Genomic DNA, 14,052 nt, shown 5'->3' with positions numbered 1-14,052 from the left:
ATATACCATATCAGTGTGGTGTTAGTCGGTTTAACATTTTTTTTAAGATGTAGGCACAATTGTTACAGACGTTTTTTGTTGACCCATGTGAATGTAACTTCTGTTTACTATAAATGTTATGTAAAAAAATAAAGCTTTTCTTCATCTAATATTGTGAAGATTCACTTTCTGTTTTTTTTAAATAAATTCAATTTTATCAAAAGTAAAAAAAATATATTCTACATATAAAACACTTTAGGTGGTGTTAATTTCTTGTAACTTTCATCTTCTTGTTTTTATAAATTTCTAAGCGTCACACACTTCGAAGCCTTTTTAATAGGCTTGTTCAAATTCATCCGGCGCCGCAAGAATAGACAACCGGATGACGTCAAAGTACCGCGAGAGCAATTCGCGAAATCATACGAGTTTGCTTTTATATCGCTCTCGCGGAACTTTGACGTCATCTGGCTGTCGGTTCTTTCGGCGCCGCATGAAGTCGAATAAACCTATTATAATGGGGTACACTTGGTATATGCTGCCATCTAACGGACATGGAAATAAAGGTTTTGCTCTGACATTTATATACTTTTTGAGTATTTTAATTTCCCGGACAGGGATTAGACTAGTGCTAGACTTAAACACTTTTAAGAGCTCTCCAAAATGAAAACAACTTGCACTTACATATCTTAAAATACATCAGTGCCCTTTGTTTTACCTCAAAATGCACTCAGGTAATGTTTTTAGTAAGGCATGTTTGTTAAAACTAGTTATATTTCCTAATTGAACTAAGGCCTAGCCCTGGATTAAGCTAATCCTGGTCCGGGAAACCGCCCCTTTAGGTTTAGTGTTTTGTAAACCTAAGAGCATTATATCCATTCAGAAAAAAATATTACAAATTTGCTGTCAGTTTAATAGATACTTTCTTGGAAAATTTGATTATTAATATTAATATTGAATGTGCTCCAAGACTTTTCTCCACGTTGAATGGTGGCGACACAAAAATAAGAGCAGCGCGCTATGGTTTCTGTTTCTCAAACATCAAGCACATCTGGTAAGACGTTTTGCTCGTTGTTTCTCACAGCAGAGTTTTTATAGATCAGTGAAATTTGGCACAAGTACAGCCGCAGCGCTGTGTGTCGCTGCTGAGCTCATCTTCAGCTTTCTCTTGACTTAAAGGAGACGCAACAAAGAGCGATAATCAGCCATCTCAGTTGGCTCTGCTAACAGCGTGTTTTACTATAGCTTTAAGAACCTAAAATAGGGTCTGGGTCTTTAAAATGAATTTGCACAGTTATTACAGAATTGATTGACTAAGTTTTCAATTTAAACGACTTGAATTTTTGCATGGAATTGCAAAAGCGTCCATATAAACATGTTTGACAATCGGACCAGGGCCGTTAGCCACCAAACATTTTTCATATTTTGTACCTCCCGTTTATTTCAAGCTGTCTATTAATTTGTTGAGAATTACAAACTCGTCCAACAGACTAAGAGACAACAACTTTTGCGGTGATGGAGCCGCAAGCCTCCAACAACAAAGAGAAAGAGGATGTGGAGGGGGAGAGTGAGACGGCCGTGGAAAAATCCGCGGAGCAGAGTACGGCATCCACCCCGCGCAGGGCGGTGAGAGGACGAGGAGATGGATGCTTGAAGATCGAAGTGACTTCGCCCGAAACAAACGGAGCTACGACGAGCGCGGCAGGATCCGGACGCGTTTTACGGGACAGGTCAACGCGAGCGCTGCCTTCGTGGAGGCAGAGCGATCTAGCGGAGGACCAGACTGAAGTGATTCGCGATGCAGCGGCCAACCGCCGGAGGAAAGCGATCTGCCCGCGGCGCAGTAGAAGCGCGGCTGCGGGTTCATCGGACGCTGACATCGATCAGCCAGTTGAGTACGTGCAACTCCATAAAATACATTAATTTCATAGCAAAGCAAAACTGAAAGGCCTCGGTTCTGAAGATTCGTGTCAATGACATAATGACATTTCAGGGCATTGATGTGCTATTACACGTTTAGAGGTAATGCTAACCGAAATGTCAGACTGCAGTGTTTACGTTTGCACTCCTACACTAGTGAATGAAGTTTATGAGGGAGCAGTGGGGTGGTAAAATCACCTGCCCCGCGACGGGAACGCGCACTCATGCTCTTGGACACTGCAAGATGAGATAAACTGTATTTTGTATTTTATGACAGGTGTGAAGAAACCAAGGATGGGCTTGTCATTCGAGGTAATTTTAAGAATATATTATTTTATTGTGTTTGTGAGAAAGAGGATGTGATCTGATAATGCTCGTTGAATTGCAGCAGCCCGAGGTAGACGTGCGCAGGTGCGATCAGGTGCGCGCACCTGTCGGGGGTCGCCAAAACCAGTGTTCAAAGTTGAACCAGGAACAGACAGTGATTGTGGTATAATGATAGTCTTCTACTTAAATTAAATAAGTTAGTTAAAATTGCTTACTGAAAATACAAAAAATAACTATAATAAATGCAAATGTCATTTTTGTTGTTTTTAGTGGAGGGCATTACACCGACTGAGAAATCAGAAACAAGGTAATAACATATTAACAATAATATTTATTGATTATTTGGACTGTGCTCATACTGCATCTTTGTTGTTTTCATTCCTAAAGGGAAACACCACCGTTTTTCAATATTTTACTATGTTGTTACCTCAACTTAGACGAATTAATACATGCCTATCTTTTTTCAATGCATACACTTAATCTTCATACAGCGCATCGTGAATGTGTTAGCATTTAGCCTAGCCCCATTCATTCCTTAGGATCCAAACAGGGATGAATTTAGAATTCACCAAACACTTCCATCCCTATTTAAAGACACGAGTTACACGAGTAAGTATGGTGGCACAAATTAAACGTGGCAGTTTTTTAAGCAGATAAAAAATGAGAACTATATTGTATGGCAGAAGAGCACTTAGTGTGCAGCCCTTTGACCTCGGGCAAAGTGCTGCACACTAGGTCGAAGTGCTAAAAACTAAGTGCTCTTCCGCCACACAATATAGTTCAAATTTTTATCTACTTAAAAAATCATGTTTTATTTTGTGCCACCATACTTACTCGTGTAACTACTCAAGTAACAGTCTTTAAATAAGGAAAACATGGAAGTGTTTGGTGGCTTCTAAATTCATCCCTGTTTGGATCCTAAGGAATGAATGGGGCTAGCCTAAATGCTAACACACTCACGACGTGCTGTACAAAGATTAAGTGCACACATTGAATAAAGATAGGTGTATATTAATTTGTCTAAGTTAAGGTAAGAACATAGTAAAATATTGAAAAACAGTGGTGTTTTCCTTTAAGTTTTTGTTTAAGAAGCATTCTTTATGAAAAGACTTATGAAATCAAAGTTGTAGTTTTGTGTCTGTACAAAAAATGTGTTTTACTTGTCTGGAAAGAGAAAGTAAAAATATTGATATGCATCTTAACCCAACAGATTTTTGCAATAAATAATTTTTTTTTTTTTAAATGTCCCAGCTAATATATACAAAAAGCTTTTCACTGTTTATAACCAGAGATGAGCCCTTCAGTATGCTTCAAGTTGTAGTTTTGTGTCTGTACAAAAAATGTGTTTTACTTGTCTGGAAAGAGAAAGTAAAAATATTGATATGCATCTTAACCCAACAGATTTTTGCAATAAATAATTTTTTTTTTTTTAAATGTCCCAGCTAATATATACAAAAAGCTTTTCACTGTTTATAACCAGAGATGAGCCCTTCAGTATGCTTCAAGTTGTAGTTTTGTGTCTGTACAAAAAATGTGTTTTACTTGTCTGGAAAGAGAAAGTAAAAATATTGATATGCATCTTAACCCAACAGATTTTTGCAATAAATAATTTTTTTTTTTTTAAATGTCCCAGCTAATATATACAAAAAGCTTTTCACTGTTTATAACCAGAGATGAGCCCTTCAGTATGCTTCATCTAAACTTTGCATTTCAACACAGAAAAGAGCTAGTTTTGGGTGTTGGTGTAACATATCTGTTACTGCCATGTTTCAGTGTGGAGAAAAAGGAAGATGAAAGCGGGGATGATGATGACCTTATAGAAGATGAAGATCCTCCATATGAAGATGACCCAAAAGATCAAAATTATTTGCCTCACTCACAGAGGTAATGTACAAACATTTTACATGTTGTAAACGTGTTTAATTCTCCCTCGTTTGTAAGTCGCTTTGGATGAACAGCATTGGCTAAATGAATAAATGTAAATGTTTACATCAGAAACTTTTGGAGACAATATGGATCAAGATATAACTTCATGTTACATTCATGAAGGAGAGATTATAGATTGAATACAGGTATCAGTCAAAAATAAAGTTTTAGTAGCGAGTTATTTTATTATTTAATATTTTTTTATATTTGATCCTGGAGGCTTCCAAATCTCAATGATGTTTTGCATGTGAAAATACTAGGTTGGGTCATGAAACAAGCGCTCATAGCTGAGTTGAACCAAGTGTGTTAGATAATGCCCCAAAAAAGTGTTTTGGCGGCCTTCAGGATCAGGATTCAGAGTTTTCCATGTTTAGAAATGTCATGGATATTAATGCGATCCGCAAAAGATCTGTTCAAATAAAAATACTTGTTGAAATTTTGCTATTTGTAAGTGCTACTGCTTTCTATTAACTAATCATTAAAACTCCTCATAACAGTCAAGGACGAGCTTTAAAGTCATAAAAATTGTGATAATTGTCATAAAAAAATTATTTTCACATGATATTTATTCATATGCATTAAGACAGAGGTGGGCATTCCTGGTCCTGGAGGTCCACTGTCCTGCAAAGTTTAGCTCCAACTCTAATTAAACACACTTGAAAATCCTAATCAAAGGCTGCAGGATTACTTGGAAATGAAATTCAGGTGTGTTCGATTGGGGTTGGAGCTAAACTTTTCAGGACAGTGGCCCTCCATGACCAGGAATGCCCACCCCTGCATTAAGACAATGAAGGCAGGCCAACTGAGAGCTCACTTATCATGGCTTGGTGCTCTTGTTTATCTGTCTAGTAGCGAGGAAGAGGAAGAAGCGGTCGTCAGCAGCGATGAAGATGTCCCTTTTAGAGATGACCTGACTGATCAGAGCTTTGATCCAAAGTATGAAAGTTGCATGTGTGTTGACTGTCATTTATGTTTCTGGGTGTCATGATTTAGCCTTTTTTTTATGCACATTCTCCTCTCCATCTCGTCCTCTTTTATTGTACTTTGCAGGGATCTAGTAAAGCGTAAACCCCATACTAGACAGGAGAGGAAAGAGAAGACCGTCATAAAGGAGACTGAAGAAGAAGAAGAGCAAGATACAGAGATCAAAACTGAAGGAGGAGAGAGCACAGATGAGAAGACTGGTGCTGAACTTGGGGACGTTTCTGAGCCACCCAGGAAGTACGTTTATGAAGTTGTTTACATATTTTATGCTGACATACAATCACTCATTAGGAAATACATTCATTACCTCGCTTAACCCTGATTGGTACACAGATACATTTTAACAAGTACACCATCTTTAATTCCTCAGGAGAGGGCGGAGAAGGAAAGATGACAAAAGTCCACGTCTTCCAAAGAGAAGGTAACCACATTAAATGCTAAAAAATACTTACAACACCAAGCGTCTAAACATTTTTTATGATTTGACTCGTATGTGTACACAGACGTTTGACGCATTCGCATTGTGACAAAATGCAGTGCATCTCCTGGGCTACATAATACATTGTCCTGTAGGTGCATGCGAATGTTAAATTGTGTACCTTTTAAAGTGTGATAGGTGCAGAATGTGACACATGATGTTGACAGACTTTGTTCTGAAAAATGAAAACTTGCTGTAAATTACTCAATATCTTGTTCTTCTGTACAGGAAAAAGCCTCCAGTCCAGTACGTTCGTTGTGAAATGGAGGGATGTGGCACAGTGCTGGCGCACCCACGCTACTTACAGGTACAAATGCAAGTGTGTTGCTCCCTACTATCAGACACCTGAAACAAAAAATAAAATGTTAAGCCTTATTCATGTCTTTCCCTCATGCAGCATCACATCAAATATCAACATCTGATGAAGAAGAAGTACGTCTGCCCTCACCCCTCGTGTGGGAGACTCTTCCGGCTGCAGAAACAACTACTGCGCCATGCCAAACACCACACGGGTAAGACAAACATGTTTACACAATTATGACAAAAATTTGAATTCCCTTGATTATGAAATTGCAGTTATATATTTCACCAAATAAAATTATACATGTACTTATTTTGTGTACATATACATATGAAACCTTCATAACAGAAGTAAAACTTACTATGTATTTGGGAATCATACTTAAAACACGCTTACTATGATGTGTTGTCTGCACTGATAGGCTAACAGATTTATTACATACTGGATTTCTTGTGATTAGTTACAAAAATATGTATGTACGTATGACATAGACATAAATGGAATGTCATCAAAATTTTCCATGATTAGTTATTAAGTGTAATCTTAAAGGAATAGTAGAATGAATGAAAATTCTGTCATCATTTACTCACCTTCATGTTGTTCTAAACCTAATGAGTTTCTTTATTTTATTTCTTTATTTAACACAGAAAAAGATATTTTTATTAATGATGGAAAGCACACAGTTGATGTTATTTTGTTTTCCTACTTGACTATGGGAGTCGATGGGTACCATTAACTCTGTGCTTCCATCATTTTTCAAAAATAAAATATTAATACAGGTTTAGAACAACATGACTGTAAGTAAGTGATTTTAGGTAAACCCTGTAATATTTTATCATTCATAGTATTTTCATGGTAGTTGGCAAGTTACAATAAAGTAATTGTGTGCCTGTTTTAACATACATCTTGTGTTGCAGATCAAAGAGACTACATCTGTGAGTTCTGTGCTCGCGCTTTCAAGAGCTCTCACAATCTGGCTGTGCATCGAATGATACACACTGGAGAGAAGCCACTGCAGTAAGTTCAGTCATTTACATACACCACATTTATTTTTACTGTACAGGGAACTACATACAGCGGCACGTCATTATTGCAAAATAAAAATAAACCCGGTGAAAATAAACCCTGAGGTTAGCCTATGGGATGAAATTAGACTCAAAATGATTAACAAATACATGCACATGTATCTGTGAACTTGAAGCATGTTACAAATGTATTTTACTATCCACGAGCAAATGTCTTGAGATTTGAATATGTGAAATTCAGAATTTAAATATATGTGTAAACATTACGTTACGTATATGTGTGAATATCCTATTTACCTGGGAAGACATTAAAGGGGACATATATATATAATTTTAATTTAAATTTTTTTTTTTTGGGTGAACTATCCCTTTAAGTTAAACAGTTTAGTGGTTGTACAAAAAAATTGACCACACAGTGCAGCCATTGATCAGATCCACATTTTTCCAGGCTTTGACGTAAATCAAATGTTTACATACATAACCGGAGTATAAAAAGCTCAAATTATTATTTTTTGTCTTGTTTTAAAAATAAAGTGTGCAGTATTTCTGGATTTAGCCACACCAAACAGATACTGACTGTTTCCAAACAGGTTTTCCCAGCATTACCTTTCTTCCATTGGTTTTAATTTTCCCATTATAGGTGTGAAATCTGCGGTTTTACTTGCCGTCAGAAGGCCTCCCTTAACTGGCACATGAAGAAGCACGACGCAGATGCGACGTACCAGTTCTCCTGCAGCATCTGCGGCAAGAAGTTTGAGAAAAAGGACAGTGTGGTGGCTCACAAAGCCAAAAGCCACCCGGAGGTGCTCATCGCAGAGGCCCTGGCAGCCAATGCTGGATCCCTCATCACCACTCCTGGAGGAGTCACCACACTGCTAGAAACCTCCACGGGCTCTGCGCAGGTAGAGCAGGCAGTCCCTGAGACCCAGGGCAGCTCTGTAGTGCAAGCAGGTCAGCAGGGCCCCGTGATGGTTTTGGATCAGGATACCACACTTCACACCATGCAAGTACCCGTGACCCTGGGTTTGTCGTCGACAGAGGAGAACGCCGCTCCCTCTCAGCAGACCTCGGCCCAATCTCTTCAAATGCCGCTGCAGTTTGTCACCGCACCTGTCTCCCAGCAACAGCATCAAATTCAGCAGCTTCAGCCCTCCACCCCCATCACCCAGCAGGCTACTTTGGTCCAGCAGTCCTACAACACCCAGCCTCAGATCGTCCACATGACCTTCAGAGCTCTTCCCCAACAGCTTCCTCTATTTTCTGTTTCTCAGCAGCTCCCTCTTCAGACCACCCAACCGCAACAGACCCAGGCCATCAGCAGACCCTCTAATCTTGCTGTTAATACCTCCCTCCACTCCCAAACCCAGCCTGAGACTTCCTCCGACTGCAGGAGCGGTATGGGATTTGGCACTAATCCTCCCACCGCTTCTCCTCAGTCTTCCGCCGGCCTTCCGGAGGCGAGACAAGTCATGTGGCAAGGAGATGGAATCAGTGAGAATGGAAATGGGGGTGGGGCTTGGGAGGCAGGTGGGGAAGGGGAGGCACAAAACATGACGGACAATATAGATGGGCAGATACAGCGCGTAATGATATAACGAATGAAGTCGGTGGTGTAACTTGGAGGAATACGACGTGACCGCTGTCTGTCACTCTTCTGAATGATACACGCCCTGAAGTTAAATATACAGTAATAAATATATTGTATGTAATCACATTAACTTTGGTAGATTTTTAGAGATATGTCTGTATCAGGGAGGGGATGTGTTTGAGTTGTTGTCATTGTTTATTTTGTATATAAACAGTTATAGTTCCCTCCAAAAAAAACACATATTTTTGTGTGTGTGTGTGTGTGTATGTGTGTGTATAGGGGCTGTTCGCACAGGATTTGTCTGTGTGTTCTGTCCATGCTTTTTTATGTAGACCAGATGCACATCTATGGCCGCTGTGCTATATCTCAAAGTGTGTACTGTAGAATCGAACATGAGACACATTTATAGGAGCATTAACTCTTCGTTGCAAATGCACTTTGTAGGCGTTTTAACACAATAATGTGTTCTGTTCTGTTCTGAATGCCCCCCAATTCGTCCATCCATCCCTGTCTTATTTTAGTGTCTGTTACTTTTGTGTAATCATATGGTTTTAATGATTACAGCAGAAATTACCATTAAGCAATAAGCTGGGTCAACTCGACAACGCTAGGTTTTAAACAGTTAAGCAGACAGTGTCATTGTGCTGCTTATCTTTGATCACATATTTATGTCATTAAGCAACAAACATGTATTCACATTTAAAATTAATGTCCCAAATTGTACAATTAGATATAAAAATGATACTTGCAACTGTGTATCATATCATATATGTAAAAGAATTTTCACATTTGTGTTCCACAAAGTTAAGTTACTAAGATGCAGTACTATAAATATTTTTCCTGAAGGATCTGATTTACAGTAGTGTCCTTTTTTGAAATGGTACATCTTTATTTCTGTCCATTACTACACATTATACATGCAATAACACAAGATCCCTTGCAACATTTAGCAACCAATACTTATTTGTTATTCTTAAAGTGTGTGGTAAAGTCTTCTTTAGGGATGCGAGAGCCTTGCATACATCTTAAGAGCACGTTTTGGTGGAATAAGAGAATCATTAACCCCTACTCTCTTCTTTTTCCGCCGTTCACTCTCTTTATCATCATCATCTGCCTCCCTGTTAACATCACAGGAAGAATGATCCTGTGTCCCAGCAGCACTGGCAGTGGCATTGTCTTTTGGTGCATTGTCAGAGGTGACCGTCCGGTTATTCTGCAGATCACTGTCATGTGCAAACTTGCAGCTGCTTCCAAAACGGCACCGGCCATTCTTTCTGTAAGCCAAACATATCCGCTTGCCACCGATCTGGGTGGGGCAGGCTTGTAGAGTAAGAGGTACGTGTTTCTGCAGGACATGTAGTCTCTCATCTGCCATTTCTTTGAATGGGTTTGTGAACACACTGCTGCCTGTGAGAACTCCACCTGAGCCGGAGCCTCCCAGGGGCGGAGGTGGGAGCTTCTGAGTGTGAGGATGGGCGGTTGGGGTCAGCAAGGGCTTCAAGGATGGGTGTTTGATCACCTCTTCATCCTCATTATCTGGACCAGATTCAGACTCGCTGGAAGGTGACTCGGACTCCAGCAGGAAATTACGGCTTTTCGTTTCCTCTGCAGTACCGTCAGTCTTTTTGAAGGACCTGAGCAGAAATATTACAAGACTTTATGTATCATCTAAAGCAGATTAAGATTCAAATATAATATTGTGGAGCTGTCTTTATATTCCATTTAAATTGATTTCTATTGCTACTTACTTACATTTATGACCCTGCTCTGTAAAATGCAGGCTAAAGGCTCAATCTAATTATAAGATGAGTATCATAGTTAGATTTCACATTGATTTCAATCTTTAACATGGCCTTACTCCATGGCGGTAGCTAGTTTAAGATTGTCCTCCCTGCCTGTCAAGCTTAAAAAGTGACAAAAAATAGTCTATCTAGTCCAGCTTATGCTGGATTTTTCATTAGGGAGGACTTAAGAATTAAGAGTACCTACAGAAATAAGGGACATAATACATATAATACCGGATTTATTCAATTATTAATGATTATTATTAAATACACGGTACACATACATGTTTGTAAATACATAACTTGAAACTGATTTTAGAATTGAAATGTTAAGGTACTGTATTAATTCTACTGTAGTAAAACTTACTCATTTCCATTGCCCTCCCCCGTCTCTTCATCCTCTGATTCAGACGAGACCCCGTATCCCACAAGCGAATTCATATCTACTGAAATACAAAATATAGTATCCAAATTCGCTAAAAAATGCAAGTAAGATTCGCTGTTTATAATCGCTTTTTATGCGGAAACAAGCGTTTCTTCGTGGATTGTAAGCTGAATGAAGCAAATGCGTGATGTTGCCGTCGCGTGGCGCGGAATGGTACTGTGATGACGTCAGCTCGAGCAAAGCTGCTGATGAAAGCCGCTGATTTTATAACAAAGATTAAAAATTAAGAAAGTGACAAATTATTATAATGACAAATTTGTATAATGCTTTGATGAATGTTATATTAGTCGCTCGCTTATTATCTCTGTATTTTTATTTTTTGCTTTTTCTTTGTTTTCAAATATTTGCCTTTCGTCCCTGCTATATATGTCATCCAAGATTGTTTGATACTGTATCAGTATTTTTATTTTATACTTCCGAATTTAATACCTGCTGGCATTTTAAAAACTAATTGAGCCACATCTGCTGAATAAATATCTTGCAGATTCATAGGTATAGTGAGTATTTTACTATGATGATCAAAATACTTTTATGATATGTCTAAGGCAACCCCAACGAAAATTCACAATAATTTTAGTAGAGTAACTACAGTATAGCTATGATATTTATAAAACCATATTAACCACAAATGTACCATTGTCTCACTACAGGAACCACAGTTTCACCATGATATTTTTAATGCAACTATGGAAATACAAATGGCAATCGATTAAACAAATATACTTTCTTGTAATAAACCATCATTCATTTTCATTAAGGAAGTGGTGCTGGCTTCATTTTCTAAACCACTCTTAATTTTAATGTTTGAGGAGGTTCTATTGTTAATTAACTTTTATTATCTTTTATTGACCTAAATATATTTTTCACACTAACTTTCCCAAACTCACAGAAAAACCTATTTTGCATATTAAGATTTCAATAAAGTCAGTATCTAGTTTAGTCCACACTCTCTTCTTTGAAAGGTGACTCCTGTTATATAGTCAGGTATCAGGAAAGAAATATTATTTTTAGTAAATGAACACAATCTGCTGCTGCCATACCAGGAACAGGTACAACAGAATCCAATACAGGATTATTTGTACAACTTCAAACAAGTATACCTACATTGGACCTAGTGACCAGTAAATCTTAGTATACTGTAGTTACTAGTTAGTATATACTGTAGTGTATTTTTGTAATTACTCAACTTTGTTATCTAGAATATTCTGTATACAGTCGAAGAGTTTGGTTACAAAACGAGACCCAACCCTTTTTTTAAAGGTCCCATGCTTTCTGTGTTTTTGAAGTTTTGAATTCGTTTACAGTGTGCAATATAACATGTTCATGTTTCACGTGTAAAAAAAAAAAATTATTTTCATACAATATACGTATCTGTATAGCGCTGTTTTCACTGTCCTAAAAACGGGCTGATGTCTTCCTTGTTCTGTGAAGGCCCTCCTTCAGAAATGCGTAACAAGTTCTGATTGTGTAGCTTGTTCAGTGTGTTGTGATTCGATAACAGCTTAGCTTAGCCAGAGCCGTTTGAGCTTAGCTGGCGACTGAGGCTATATCCACACGAAGCCGGTGCATTCCCTATCCGATCATTTATCCGATCATTTTTTTTTCTTGCTCTAAAAAAATAATCCGTAAACACGAAACCACTGAAACCGACTGAAAGCGGTGTAGTATATATGCCGGACCAGTATGGGGCGCTGTAATTCTGCCACAGATATACACTATACACGGAGAAGAAGACTTTGAGCATGCGCATAGCCAACGTATGGTGTTGTCCATTATAGCTTGTTGATCACCACAATTGCATAGAAGCAATAGATTTTGCTGTAATAAAGCTAGTAGGCTTTAGTAGCTTCTGTAGCACGAACACAATCACGTAATCCGCCGTTATTGTTGTTGCTGTTACGTGTGACGCTTCCGACACGTGATGTGATGACGTTTTCGCTTCACAAAATATACGGATTGGCTGTACAGAAGAAACCGCAAGGGTGTCGGTTTCAGATTTATCCACTTTAGGACCAGGTTTCAAAAAATAGTGGATTCAGTCTCCCAAAACGCCGGATCCGTGTGGATGAAACGCCAATACGATAACAAATTTATACGTATGCAGTGATACGCGTCTCCGTGTGGACAGCTCCTGAAACATTCCTGTGGGCGGAGTTTAGTCAAAAACTCCAATGTTGACGTCATTCAACCGGGAAGTCGAGGGCTGTAGTCCAAACCGGCCGTTCGCTGTAGGCTTTGAAAGGGGAATTCTGTTAAAGAAAATATATATCGCCTGGCAGTGAACTTTGAGCTTTAGGATTTTGGAGGTATTATTTATGCTCTAACAGCAACATTACACACTTACTAAATTTGGAAGAAAAATGGGATCAGGAAAAACAGAAACTTTACATGTTTCAAAAATCTTGTTTTTTTGTGCATTCCAATTAATATCAAACGAACTGCAGTTGTTTTGATTTAAGCCTTCATAACTAAAAACATACAGCTAGTAGCACAATAAAACAATAAAAACATGATAACATAATAATAAACATGTTTTTTTTTTAACAGAATTATCTCATTTTGGAACCAAACTCTTCAGTTACTAATTGTAACTATAGTAAATCAATGAATTGTACTAAATTCTGTAGTAGGAGGGGGTTTAATGCTATTTCATGTATTCTGACTTAGTAACACAGTTTAAGAGTTGTAATCCTCATGCTAAACAAATGCAAAGTGTCAAAAAAGCAGTTGAGTGTGGGACACAGTTTTTCGGGGCAGCAGAGTTTTGCATGTGTGTTTGTTTAACACTGGATTTAGTTGAAAAGTCCCAACTGGGTCATGAGTCACAGGCGGTAAGTAAAACTGCTTCAAATGTCTGTGTTATGTTGTAAATCGGTGAGTAAGTGCATATAAGACAAACGACACAAACGCAGTGAATCATAAGTTTAGGGTGACCATATGTGCCAATCTTCCTGGACGCTGTCAGGCAGAGAAACACACAGAAGATCCCAGTGCGGATAACAGAAAGTTTATTTAAATGATAATGAAGTAAACTGACAGTAGCACGTCTGGGCACAAAGGCCACTCCGAGGCAGACGGCAGGAGGCCGGGACCACTCACACTGGGGAGAGACAAACCACACACGTCCGGGCTCCGGCCACACTTAACGGACATTGGAAGAGAGTATAGTACAATATAATCGAAGGGCCAGTCACACAACCAAGAGATCCGCAGCTCGCCCGCGCACACCGCCACACTAGGCAGACGAGGAGGAGAGATCCTGCGGCGGGCAGAGAGAGAGAGAGCGTTAGAGATGCTG

General features: G+C 38.8%; 2 protein-coding genes across 4 annotated transcripts; one reads left to right on the top strand and one right to left on the bottom strand.

The window, feature by feature from the left end:
* Positions 1-1,149: 1,149 nt before the first annotated feature.
* On the top strand, positions 1,150-9,110 carry zfp91 (ZFP91 zinc finger protein, atypical E3 ubiquitin ligase). 3 transcript variants are annotated; one of them, XM_065265255.2, is made up of 12 exons: positions 1,150-1,871; positions 2,174-2,208; positions 2,288-2,386; positions 2,494-2,530; positions 3,997-4,107; positions 4,999-5,085; positions 5,200-5,370; positions 5,504-5,554; positions 5,840-5,918; positions 6,009-6,123; positions 6,830-6,929; positions 7,578-9,110. In XM_065265255.2, exons 1-12 carry the CDS (start codon positions 1,492-1,494, stop codon positions 8,530-8,532), a joined length of 2,220 nt encoding a protein of 739 aa, XP_065121327.1. In that variant the 5' UTR covers positions 1,150-1,491; the 3' UTR covers positions 8,533-9,110. The 3 variants fall into 3 exon arrangements, with proteins under 3 accessions (XP_065121327.1, XP_065121326.1, XP_065121325.1); XM_065265254.2 differs by having other exon boundaries at positions 2,285-2,386; positions 5,002-5,085; XM_065265253.2 differs by having other exon boundaries at positions 2,285-2,386.
* Positions 9,111-9,120: 10 nt separating this feature from the next.
* LOC135746618 (uncharacterized) lies at positions 9,121-10,898 on the bottom strand. The gene is made up of 2 exons (XM_065265257.2): positions 10,677-10,898; positions 9,121-10,159 (listed from the first exon to the last, which is right to left on the bottom strand). Exons 1-2 carry the CDS (start codon positions 10,748-10,750, stop codon positions 9,523-9,525), a joined length of 711 nt encoding a protein of 236 aa, XP_065121329.1. The 5' UTR covers positions 10,751-10,898; the 3' UTR covers positions 9,121-9,522.
* Positions 10,899-14,052: the final 3,154 nt, after the last annotated feature.

The sequence above is a fragment of the Paramisgurnus dabryanus genome, chromosome 4 (assembly GCF_030506205.2).
Source record: "Paramisgurnus dabryanus chromosome 4, PD_genome_1.1, whole genome shotgun sequence".
NCBI classification, from domain to species: Eukaryota; Metazoa; Chordata; class Actinopteri; order Cypriniformes; family Cobitidae; genus Paramisgurnus; species Paramisgurnus dabryanus.
The sequence above is the reverse complement of the archived record's forward strand: the minus strand, read 5'-3'. Positions and strand labels throughout refer to the sequence as shown.